The 13,612-nt window shown below is 34.4% G+C and overlaps 1 protein-coding gene across 1 annotated transcript in view; it reads right to left on the reverse strand.

Annotated features, from left to right (window-relative positions):
* Positions 1-13,612, reverse strand: part of LRP1B (LDL receptor related protein 1B) — a 1,882,572-nt gene that overhangs the window by 1,002,725 nt on the left and 866,235 nt on the right. The window contains exon 4 of the mRNA XM_042948663.1: positions 1,123-1,242. Within this exon, the coding sequence (XP_042804597.1) occupies positions 1,123-1,242 (120 nt within the window). The remainder of the gene's footprint in view (positions 1-1,122; positions 1,243-13,612) is intronic.

A 13,612-nucleotide genomic window follows, 5' to 3' on the forward strand; every position in this document is an offset into this window, starting at 1 on the left:
GTCATTAGAAATTTGAACAATATTCTCTCTGAGGACTATTTCAACTTTAAGATTCTGTTACTAGGGGCAAGTGATAATTTTAAAGCAAAGGTTTAATGTAATCGGCAAAGCACCACTTTCTTTACAAAATAGTTTGTTTATTAGTGGCTCTGGCAATGCAGATATTGTTTGATCATATATATAGATTCTACATTTTATATTTTCTATATATAGATTCTAAATACTATATAAAATAATGTATTACTTATATTGTGAATGTATCAGATTTATATGTATATATTAACCTATAAATAATGGAAATGAATAGAATCGAGAAGTAACCTAGAATTGTTTGGTATGGCAGAGGGGAGTCATTTCAGAGAGTAATCATGTGCTATAGAACATTCACAAAAGCAAGAATTAAGACATTAAAAACACACATAAATATTTTTATGTTCATCATTATTGCTATTGGTAAAATGCCAAATGCCAGAATCACTAATCCAAAAAAGTAAAAATTGTAAAGAATGTTACATGACATCATTAACCTACCTCAGTTAGTAACAAATGTCTACTTCCCTGCAGCTATATAACTAGCGGAAAACATTTAGGAAGTTAAAACCATTTGTGGCTCAGTCAGTTAAGTGTCCGACTTCAGCTCAGGTCATGATCTCACAGTTTATGATTTCAAGTCCCACATTGGGCTCTATGCTGACAGCTCGGAGCCTTAAGCCTGATTCACATTCTGTGTCTCTCTCTCTGTTCCTCCTGCACTTGCACTCTGTCTCGCTTTCAAAAATAAAGATTAAAAAAAAATTAAAAAAAAAAACATTAAATCCAATGTTTGCACGGTTAACCCAAAACCACTTCCTATTGTTGACATTTCCCATGTTTGACATTATTGCAATATGAATTGAAAATTGATTGGTAAAAAATGCATATTTGTTATGTTTCTGTATATGGTTTATGGGGCAGTATCATATTTTAAATCAAAGGAAACAAAAATAACATAAACAGTGTGTGAAGTATATGGTAAGTGCTCTAAGATACTTTATTAAATTTCTATTAACTAAGCCTTTTTTAAAAAAAAAAAAGAAAGAAAAAAGAAAAAGAAACAGTAATAAAGTCATGTATCATACTTACCTCTACAGCTTCTCCCATCTTCTTTCACTTCAAATCCATCCTCACAGTAACATCTTGTACTATTTCTGACCACTGCACATTTATACTGACAATTCAACTGCTGGCAATTGGGTAATAGTTCTGTGAAAGAAAATCAAAGACACTATGTCAATACAACTGTGCACACATGTGTACTGTTTTAAATTTAAATATTGTTAATATTTACTCTGTGCATGACCAAGATAATATAGTTCTCATTGGTCTTCTTAAAAATTTCTGTGGTTGGTTGAGAAAACAAACAATACCTATTCCCTCTAAAATATGTTGGCTTGTATTTGTCTGAAGTATTGTTAACAAAATTTTAGATTTGTTTGGTCGTTTACTTTTTAGCTTATTATGGATGTTCAAAGTCACAAATCTTTTCAAATTCTGATAAATTAAATTATTTCAAGAGGAAAAATGTCAACCCAGTGGTTGATTTCAACATTTATGCATTTCTTATCTGACACACTAATTGATTTTCTATCTTTTAAGGGCTTGTTTTGATTTACAATCCATGTGTAACCTTCATAGCAATCAATGTGAATATATTCCATTTCAATAATTTATCTTTCATTGGTGGCAAAATATAAGACAAATACTGGACATAATATATTTCATTATATCTGAACTCTTTCAGAGCAAATACATCATTGAAGCGAAAGTTAGCAAAACCTCAGAGTAAATTAGAATTCAATATGATAAATGTATGAAACAGAGATGAAGTGACAGAAGCATATTCATTGCACAAATAATTTCTAACAGGAATAAGATTTGCTAAACTAGAAAAATATATGGATAAAATGTGTAACTGATTTTGCTGTCTGAAAATATAAGTATTAATGAATTGCAACAATCTCTTTTTTCCCCTAGGGAGAAAAATAAGTGTTTTGAAGATTAAAGTTAAAGGATTCAAAATACGTTGATATTTGCTGCAAGGTTAGCTGGTGCTTCAGAAAAAAAATATATATATATAAATTACAGTTAAAAATATATGAATGCTCCAATGTAGAAAAGAACAGCTAGAACATTCAAAATTGAAATTTTGCAATTTACTACCTATATAATTATTTTCTTAGCCCAAATATTTTTCAGCTCTTTCATGTGATTATTTCATGCATCTTCCCTTCTTAGAATCCCAAATTTTCTTCCTACTGGTCAGTCACATATTATGGTCTTGCTTCTTAATTTTCACAGATGACTAAAGCAATCAAAGAGATTTTCTACAAGTATATGCTTCACATTTATCCACATTTACCCAAATCCACATTTACCCTTAATCAAAGCCCAACTCCCTCCAATCCTTGTGCACAAATCCTGTCCCCTCTCACCTATTCGAGGATATGACTTCACCTATTCTCTGCTTCTTCTCATAATCATTTGTTAACAGTTTATATTAGATCACCCCGGAGCCCATCTCTTTCTGACAATTAAAATATTTTTGGAACACAGTCATGCCCATTTGTTTACATATTGTCTATGGCTGCTATTACACTACAAAGGAATAGGTGACTATTTCCTAAGAGACCTAAGACCCACAAAGCCTAAACGATTTACTAAAGGGACTTACAGACAGTTTTCAGATCCCTGACTAGCTCGTTCTCAGCATCAAACATGCTCTTATATTTCCTCAACTTAAAAACAAAAAACCTTGACCTCACTTCCCCTACTAGTCAACTTTGCCTAATTTCCCTGTTCCTCTTTATAACAATAATTAAAAAAATAATCCATACTCACTGCCTCTCTCTTCTCCTGTTTCTATATTAAACCCACTCCATCGAGGTCTCACCTCCACTACTCCATAGAAACTGGTTACATAAATGTCTCTGATAACCTTGATGTTGAGAAGTACAATGGCCGTTTTCAGTCCTCATCTTACTTGACATCTCAGCAGCATTTGGCAGTTAACTACTAACTGATACACATTCATCATGTTGCTTCCATAGCTTCACAGTCTTGATGTTACTTCTATTTCACACCCCCCTTTGAAGGCTTCTTTCCATTCTAGTGAACCACTTAGGCTGAAGTGCCCAGGGCAGAAACCTTGATCTTTGTCTCTTACTGATCCAATTGCTACTAGTGAACTCATCAAGTACCATGGCTTCCCCTCTCCCTGCAACAGAACCACAGTACCATAACTTGAAAGCTACTTGTGCTCTCTTCAACTTCTAATTTTCACTGCTTCGATCACAATCAATAATTTATTAGATTTCGTTCTCCTTGAAATAGCTGGAACAATTTCTATTTCCTTGATACATATTCAACCAATATATAGATGAACTATCTGATTTCTAGGCTTGGATTTTGGGTCATTGTTAATTATATGCTAATAAAATGTTAATATTCATGTGCTGTATAAAGACCAGTAATTGCATGTGTAAAAATACATTAATAAAAATATAGAACAAATGGTTCTTTAGAAATTATGGCATTTTTCCTTTGCATATGGTAGTTATTTACATTATCGTTTCCTTTACTAGTATCTATAACTACAATTTATAAACCTAACATATACCAAGTTCCTTAAATATGCAATCTCTTTGAAATCCTGTAACAGTTAAACTTGTAGATATTAACCGAAGATTGTGCAGAAAATATATGAGAGAGCTACCATGTAATGTCACCCTGCATACAGAGCCTAAGTTTTCAGTATTGCCTCTAATTCCCAATGTACAATATAGAGATGGTTGGAAACGTGGTATACATATATTTTTATTTTTGTTTTTCATTCTAGGCTTAGTACTGTGCTATTGATAAAGTGTTTGAAAATTTTTATGGGACGAATGAATCAATAAAATAGCTTAATTCTAGGATGAGGATTAACACTCTCAGGTGTCATTTCTAGTCCATTAAATTAAACTAGGTCCTAAAGATAGTTCATTTACATCTTCAAATTAGGTAATAGACTTGTCAAATCTTGTTTGATTATGGTGGAATCAGTCCAAAATTGCCCTGAATATATATGCTACTTTAGATAACATTGATTGAGCACCTAGTCAATGCTAAGCACTCTGCCAGGGTTCCACACATACAAAATTGCTTTTGACAAATTAAGGAATTACAACATGAGTGTTGAAGTGGGTAGGGTTAGGTGGGAAGGATGACAATGTAAGCAACAGTATAATTTAAAGCAGAAAAATACATATGCTAAATAAGAATACAAGTGACGTGAGCTGGAAACAGAAGGAATCCTCCAGAGACTGGAAATGAGCACAGACAACATGGAAACTAGTTGTGAAAAAAGTTTAATTTAAGCTGAAATTTAAAAGATAAGAAGAGTTCAGTAGACAAAATTTATGAAAGTGCATTCAAGATAAAGCAGACAACATGATAAAATAAATTAAAAGACACGAAAGCCTACAAGAAATAAGTACAATGATAAATAACTGTGTGTGGCTAAATGGTAGTGTTTGATGTGGTAGGAAATGGGGCTGGAATTATTGTTTTGGGCTCGATCAGAGTGGATTAATTTTTAGCTTAAGTCGACTTTTCTGTTTTGATAATGAGGGTCACAGTGAGTTATTGAGGACAGAAGTGTTTGATGGTACCTAATACCAGGGAGAAAGATGAGTGAAAGACCAAGAAAGAAGAAAAGCTATCTATAAGACTAAACATAGCAAAGACAGAAATTAGGACTATGAAGATTTAGATGAATGGATGGCCAAATACTTGGTGAAAGCACAATGACAGGAAGTTAACAGTACCAATAAAATGAATTAAGAATAACAAAAAGGCTAGAAGTTTGGGGGAAAATACTAAATTTGCCTTTGACTACTTAGTTTCAAATGTTGATAAGATAATGGCCAAGAGAAAGTTGAGAATTTGAGTCTAACTAAGAAAGGAAGTCTGGACTGGAGATAGCTTTGGAAGTTACAAAGGAAAAGTAGGTAATTAAAGCCCAAAACAGAATAGAATCATCCTCTATAAAGAATATTTATACTACAAATAAACGTAGAAAACTTTTTTTTAAGTTTATTTATTTATTTTTAGAAAGAGAGAGTGTGTGAGAGAGAGAGAGGGAGAGAGAGAGAGCACATACACAGGGGAGGGGCAGAAAGGGAGAGAGAGAGAGAATCACAAGCAGGCTTCCTGTTGTCAGCACAGAGCCTGACCTGTAGTCGATCCCACGAAACATGACATCATGACCTAAGCCAAATCCAAGAGTCTGAGGTTCAGCTGACTGAACTACCCAGGAGCCCCAACCCACAGAACTTTTATATGTGAAAGGCAAGCAGAAGAAGAGTTCTCAACAAAGAAAATTGAGAAAAAAATATCAAATATATAGATGGAGAAGTTGAAGAGCTTCACAAAATCTAAGGAGAAAGAACACTTCATGGAAGTAAGCAGAGGAATAAAGGTTAAAACCTTTGACAAATATTATTGGAAGAAGCCTAAAAAATGCATTGGTTTTTTTAATAGGATCAATTAAGACCTTTAAAAAAGGTTTCAGTGGAACAGAGAGGATAGAGGAAGTGTAGTAAGGGGTTGGGACAGAAAGAGGAAATAGGAAAGGTTTCTTACAGAAAAGAATTAACTATATTATGAGTAAACAGAATAAAGGTATAGATTTGACCTAATTTATTTAGTCTCTAAGGCGAGTATGTTAACTCAGTACTTTAAGTGCTTTATTTTTTCCACTTAATTTCACTACCCAATTCCTTGTTTTCCCTTTCAATTATAACTACAAAATCCACAGACCATTGGTTTCATATTTCTGCTCTCACCAATCTTGAAATATCTGGAGTATACCTGCTGAAAATAGTTACCAATTTGGGGGTAGTGATGTGGAAAACTGAGAAAAATGAGAGAAAATGGAGGAAATGGATATGAAAAACTGGACCTCACACATGGTTTTCTATGTTGGGCGGGGGGGGGGGGGGGGGTGTCTAGTGGTTGAAAACAGCCAAAGAGATGAGAGGGAAATTCAGCTTTTGATTAATCAAATTTATCCTCTATTAGAATTTGTGTATGTGTGGAGAGATTGAAAGTATGATATCAAGCAAAATGGTAAAACGGATTATTCTAATAGATCATGAAGAATTATGAAGAACTAACAACATGAAAAACTAAATTTTAAAATTTGGCTTAACTCTGGAAAAGCAATACCAATTACTATAACATTATCTATTTGAGCTGCTTACCATTTATGCTTAATTACATGCAACACTATAATGCTTACAAAGATAATTAAAAGTACATCAGACTAATTTTGTTAGAAAGCTTATTTGGGTAGAACAGAAATTTTGTACTGGAATTATCAGTCTTCACAGAGTGCTTTACATTCTGAAACACGGTCATATGTTCATGTAACATTCTCATTGGTTTGGATCTTAGACTGAAGTAGGAAGACCACTACCATTTAAAGAGATGAAATAAACAAGTCAGAATACAGATATGTAATATGGTTTTTGATCTGTATTTCTCAGCATTATCATAAAAATGTCTTTTTTAATGGAAATAGAGAAGCTATTATTTCAAGAATCAAATATAATTCGACTGATGAAGACTCTCCCAACAAAGACCCACTACATTCTGTGATATTTAAGGAATCTTTTTATGTTTTTTTCCAAGTTGTATACGAGATTACCAAAATGTGACTACATCCTCTCTATCAAATGCAAGTGAACAGCTAAGAAGAAATGGGTAACTTTGAGGCACTAAGCTTTTCAAGCCATCCTTTAACTTAGAAACAGATTTCTGGATTTGTGTTACTAATAAATAGTAACAGGATTCTAGAAGGATAGAAATTCATTTCATACTATATCTTGTATCTCTTTTACCACTTTGTTTCATTTTTCTGAGTGGTACAAGACATCATTAAGGTCTTAAGCACTGGAGCCAGGGTACTTAGGTTCCAACCCCAGATTTGCTAATTTTAGGCTACAAGCATGGCAAAAAAAAAATAGCTAATATTCACCAATGTTATTTTCTCTTCCTGAGAAAATGAAAAGATTACTTTTTTCCGAGTTGACATGCATTAGGTTGGAGCCATAAATCTGGCTCTGGATAATATAGTATATGCAATATTAGTGTGTGCCACTTCCTGACCTGGGCTCTGAAGCATTCTGATGATGAACTTTCTCTTTACTTGTCAGCCTTCTGGATGCAGAGAGGACAACAGAAGATTCCAAGGACCTTGGGATGGCACTGGTCTAAACTGGAGGGAGCCTGAAAGAGCAAGCATCCATATCCCCTGATGACCCAACTGGATGGTGATGTGAGTGAAAGTGTCTGTCTGTTGCATTCAATCCCTGAGGTACCAGGGTTTTTAAAGAATACTATGGTGATGGGCACATGATTTAAGCTCTCTATGCTTATTTTTCCTTATGTCTAAAATGGGGATAATATGGGGCACCTGGGTGGCTCAGTTGGTAAGGCATCCGACTTTGGTTCAGGTCATCATCAGACAATTCATGGGTTCAAACCCTGCGTTTGGCTCTGCACTGACAGCTCAGAACCTGGATCCTGCTCTAGTTTCTGTATCCCCCTCTATTTCTGCCCCTGCCCGGCTTGTGGGCATTCTCATTCTCTCTCTCTCTCTCTCTCTCTCTCTCTCTCTCTCTCTCTCTCTCTCCCTCCCTCCCTCCCTCTCCCTCTCCCTCTCCCCCTCTCCCTCTCCCTCTCTCTCAAAAATAAATAAATAAAATTAAAAATAAAATAAAATAAAATGCGGATAATAATAGAAACTACCTCATAGCGATGTTGGGAGACTTAAATGAGGTATATCATGCAAATTTCTTATAATATTTCCTAGCACATATAATTCTTTGCATCTATTATTACTTTTTACAATCATGTTACAATTTTGGTTTAATCATCTGTTCAGTACAAGAAAATATCTACTGTCAGTATTCTTGAAATAATTTACATAATCTCCAAGCAATTGGGAGATACGTTTCTTTTCTCTTTCGCTCCTTACTTTTGGGTGTTCCAGTTTTATTCCCAAATAACTTGGTGCATCTTTTGACACTTTTTGGCAGAGATCTTATGTTTTGATAAATTCTCCTGAAATCTTTACCTGAATGAAAAATCCCCAACAGGGAAATACTAAACCATAGGAAATGAAGATTCTTCTGAACTGGCTAACTAGTTTCTATAAAATATGACTATTACTCTCTGAAGCAATGTACATCCACATTTAATTTGCTATATAAGCACAGACCAATTGATAAATCGGCTAAGAAATTTTTACCTAATACTAATGTAGTCTGCCTAAGCTTAGGGATTGTTAACAGCATTGGGATTTAAAACACATTTCCACAAATGTATACAGGTTTATGATTTAGGAAACATACACAGATACATTTTGCTAACCTGCCACAGAGTAAAAACAGGACAGTAGAGAAGGTTGATTTGAAGTTGATGACCAGATTCCAACCATTACAAGTTATTACTGTTAGGAGGTATCTCCCCTCATTAGTTTATATAAATATTTCTAAGCCAGAGAACCACTGTCTTATATGTGTAGCCATGACTTATCCAAGCTGCAGTCAATAGCATTATGCTGGCTGCCTTTATGACCTATAATTGAACAATTCACATTGATCACAATTCACATCGATGTATTGGACTTAGTGGTACAGTGAGAACACAACTGCACTGTTTTATTCACGGGCTCCTAGGTTATATGTTTCTCCCGGAGAGGAAATTAGAACTTTTATCAACTCTTTGGAAATACCAAAAAATATAGGCACTTTCTCAAAACTTAGGCTAAGACAATATTTTATAAAATGGGATAGTGTTTAATTCTCAATTTTAGTAGTCAAATCACTCTTTGAATTTGGCTTATAAAAATGCCTTTTAAGCAACAACTATAATCACAGTAATTAGGAAAAAATATCATTTTCTTATGTAGCACATTAAAAAAGTATTTCACTCTGTTTTTATACTTGGAGATTGAAAAAGCTGATGCAGCTACTTACCATGCCAGCCAGTCCCTCTTGTCAGCAGGACATAAGCTTGACATATTTAGAATGGCGATAATTTGTGTCATATCATTCATTCTCTCACCCCTGTTTCCTTGGCCTAGTAAAATGCAGTGTGAGCTGGCTTGCTGAGATTAGGCTGCTGCTTATGACTACTAATGTGATTTCTTCAGAATTCTTTGCTTAGTACTAAACTACAGTGCTAGCTTCAAATTTTCAGTGTGTTCTCATATATAAAGATACAACATTAAGACAATTTTTAGTTAATGTTTTTGGCTCCATTTTTGTTATTATGGTATAAATTTACATACAGTAAAGTTCATTCCTTTTATGTACAGTTCTGTGAGTTTTAAAAAAATGCATATAGTTGTATGACCAATACCTCCATCAAGATAGAGAACAGGATCATTATCCCCAAATATTTTCCTCTGCCCTTCTATAGTCAACTCATTTCCCCACTGCCAGATTTAGCAATCACTGGTCTGTTTTCTGTCTCAATGGTTCTGCCTTTTCCAGAATATTATGGAAATGGAGTAATCCAGCCTATAGCACCTTTAGTTAGCATAATGTATTTCAGACTCATCCATGTTACCTTATCAGTAGTTCTCTCCTTTTTATTGCTGAATAGTATTCCATTGTTTGAATGTATCTCAGTTTATCTACCTATTTCACAAATGACAGACATTTAAGTTACTTCTGGTGTTGAATAAATTTGCTATAAATATTCACACACAAATTAAATACAGGTTATCATTTCATTTAAGTAAATCTGAGATTGACGGTTTATACGGTAAAATGGTGTTTGGCTTTATAGGAAACCATCAAATTGTTTTCCTAAGTAGCTGTACCAATTTGCATTCCCACTACCAATATATGAATCATCTAGCTGCTTGGACTTCTGACCAATACTTCTTATCATCAGCTTTTAATTTTAACTTTTTAGTCACTCTAATTGTTATGTAATGTTAACCTTATGGTTTTAATTTGCATTTCCTAATGGCTAATGATATTGAACATCTTTTCATGTGTTTATGTGTCAGACAATGATATTTTTGGTGATATGTCTGTTTAATCCTTTGCCCACTTTTTTATTAGGTTGTTTTCTTATTGAGTTTTGAGAAGAAATTATGTGTGTGTGTGTGTGTGTGTGTGTGTGTACACACATGTCCCCATCCTATTTAAATGACAAAGCTGTCATTTCATAGTTTTCATTTTGCATATTAATATTGCATAAGGATTTACTCCTCTTTTGACAAGAAGCAAAATTCTTTATCATTTAGATGCACTATTATGAGGTGGAAGCTGTAGGCTAATCATGTAGTTTGATGAAGTATTCTATGAACTGAGTCTGGGGTTTATAACAGATGGCATACTTTTTTTTTTCTTATAACTTTTGTGAGTATGCATGCACACTCAAAACATGCAGAACCGCCATCATTTTTGGCAGTTGTATATTATTCCATTAATAAATAATTAGTAATTTAACGAGACAATTACCTGCTGAAACACATCTAGTTTGTATGGTAAACATAGCTATCTGTTTAAAACATGTTTTTACTCTCTTTCTATACTCTGAGATGTTTCTACGAAGTGGTTACCCTGCCAGAGTAACTTTTGCTCTCCTTTCATGTGGTTAGGGCCTTATAACTAGTTCTCACTGGACCATGTGTGGACATGGTCTGTATTACCTGTATATCAGGAAGATTAAGAGTGCATGTCTTCTCCCCACAAACATTCTTTTACTCTCTTATTTACTTTCTGGAAAGTACTGTTTACTGTTCTGCTTTTCATGCTGTTTTCTAACATATTTCTCCATCTACGCTAGGAATACAACTTTGAGATATGCTGCCTCATATGCTTTGAAATGTAGAAACAAAAGCTAAACCAAAGTAACAACAACAACAGCAACAACCTGAGAGCATACTGCGCCAGTGCTAAGAGATTTTTCTGTTTTATGTTATGTCTGCAAACCAAGGGTTTACATAAAAAAGGAGGTGCAACTATCCCAATTCATTGGCTAACACTGGATAAAGAACTGCTTATTTTGGATCTCCAAATAAAACCATTTATAACAATTTACCAATAGTAGGTACCGATTTCTGAAGAAACTCTTCATTGTAAATGACATTCAGTATTCTGAAATTCAATATGCAAAACTTTTAAACTTTTTTTTTGCATAGAAAACTAAACTCTAGTTATCAAGAAACAATCAAATAAGAAGAGATTAATTTGTTTTATTTTATGAAAAGACAGACTTGGTTTCAATATCCATTGACAAAATTTGCTAAATAATTAACCTACAATCTGCAGGGTTTGTACACAAAAGGAAAAGTTTACCTCAGTTTATCAATAAGAGGATACAAGAAGATAAAGCAACATATGCTTCTGTGGGGTTTTCTTCTCAGAACAAATTATAGGAGGATAATGACATTACTAACTTCATAGGGATGGTGTGAAGTTTAAACACAGTGATTCAATAGAAGCACTTAGTGTCGGACACATTGTAAATACCCATCGCAGGTTGGCAGTTATATTAATTGCCATTATAATCATCAACAACAGCTTCATCGATAAAATCCAGGAATTTTCACTTCCATCTTTTATTTCTGTAGAAGAATAGACTGAAGACACACAGTATCTTGAAATGTGTTTTAGTCTTAAAGGTGGGAAGCCTAGATCTATTTGTGATATCATTTACCAGATGTGTAACTATTACCTAGATTCTTAACTTTTCTGAGTGCTAGCTTCCAAGCTAGTAAATGCCTGATAAGATTTTAGGAATATTCAAAGGGACAGTAAAGGTAAAAATGCTCTATAATTTGTAGACTATCATATAAATGGTGAGATTTGGACCAGTATAGAGATAAGGGAGAGAAACCTGAGAGTGGCAGGTGCATTAGATTGGGGAAGTCAAACTATTTTGTGGTTTAGACATCTTGTTTTAGTGTTTTGCATTTGATTTTATAGTAAGGATGGTATGCTAGATTTGTTAACAACAAGCTAACTACCGTCATGTCTTTCCTGGTTCAATATATTTAATGATAACCACAGAAAACTATCCTCGAGGAAACAAATTAAGCAAATTTACCACAAAGGCCAGAGAAAAATACATTTGCCAAGAAGCAATTGCAGATATCTGGTAATGGGTTTTTTTATTCTAGAGGTAGAAGAGTAAAACAAGTAGATATACAGTGAAAGGACAATATACATATAAATAGTATAAGTGTATTACACACCTATATAAGGCAAATATAATAAGATGGAGGTGTTAGTAGCAAATGAGTTAGAAGAGGTGAGGCAGCAGGAATAGGGAAACACCCTTTGTACAGGAAATTCATAACTTCTAGCAATTTCTGCACGCTTAGAAGGTAAAAAGCACCTGAGACTAAATATTTTTGGAAAGTAAAGATAGAAGTCATCTTTGAATGGCAAACATTGTTATCTTAAATGTTTATACTAATCTAAGACCATAGGAGGTACCAATAGCTTTGGGAATGTTCAACACAAGTGCAGCACTATGAGAAGGAACAAAGGAAAATGCAACACATTGCGTGACACATATCAGGTCAAAAAGTTCTCTCTATGCTAAACACCTCAATTAAGCACATCTATTCACCTTTGCACTTTGCAAAATCCTTAATGAAATTAAAGTGATAAGGAAGGGAAAAGCCCACAAGAAGAAAGAGAATAAGAAAGAAGACTAAAACAAATGATGTCAACAAAACTTTAGAAGCAAAGAAGCAATAAATGAGTGTTCACAGATTTAGCCCTTTTCTAGTACTAAGGAAGTAAAATCTTCTAAGCAAAGACTGAGGAGATGAGAGGGATGATGATCAAGGCTGCTGCATTCTAAAGAGACTGTGTACTGCACAGCACCAAGGGGGCATTACTAAAACAACCTTTGATTTATATTGAACTCAAGTTGTGCGGCATAGAAGCCCTCAGAAGAGAGCCAAAACACAAGTGTACATAACACCAAAATCCTGGAAAGGCTCAAAACCTGAACACTTCATAGCCCAAAAAGGAGTGGGAATAGGAATAAGGTGGGGTGCGGATGTAAAGAGAATTGATTGAAAGGAAAAGCTAAATCTTCTCTATCTTCTCTTCTAATACTTGCAGCAGAACACGGAAGGTCTATTCTCTGAAGAGAACTAGACTAATTCTTACCTGGAGAACAATAGGCACAGTATTAAAAACAGGAATAAAACACTCTTAAGGTGAACAGATAAAGAATACTGGGCTATAATTGCTTTCATCCCTATCACTCACAGGGCAGAAGTCCTAAACCTAGAAAACCACAGGCAACCACACCCACTAGAAAGTCACTAGTAATACAGAGCTATAACTCTGAAGAAAGCGGTGCACTGTCCCCATCGTCTGCTCCACATTAGTGATACAGAGATAATGCCCAGGAAGAAAGCCAGAAATAAAGAACAACGAGCTGTGTTATTCTTCGCAAGGGAACTGGCTTTATTTGGAACAGAATATAGGGAAGTTCAAGCCTAAAGGTGGTGTCAAAAACAATGGAGATTTTGGTGGCAATTAAT

This window comes from Panthera leo, chromosome C1 (assembly GCF_018350215.1).
Source record: "Panthera leo isolate Ple1 chromosome C1, P.leo_Ple1_pat1.1, whole genome shotgun sequence".
NCBI lineage: Eukaryota > Metazoa > Chordata > Mammalia > Carnivora > Felidae > Panthera > Panthera leo.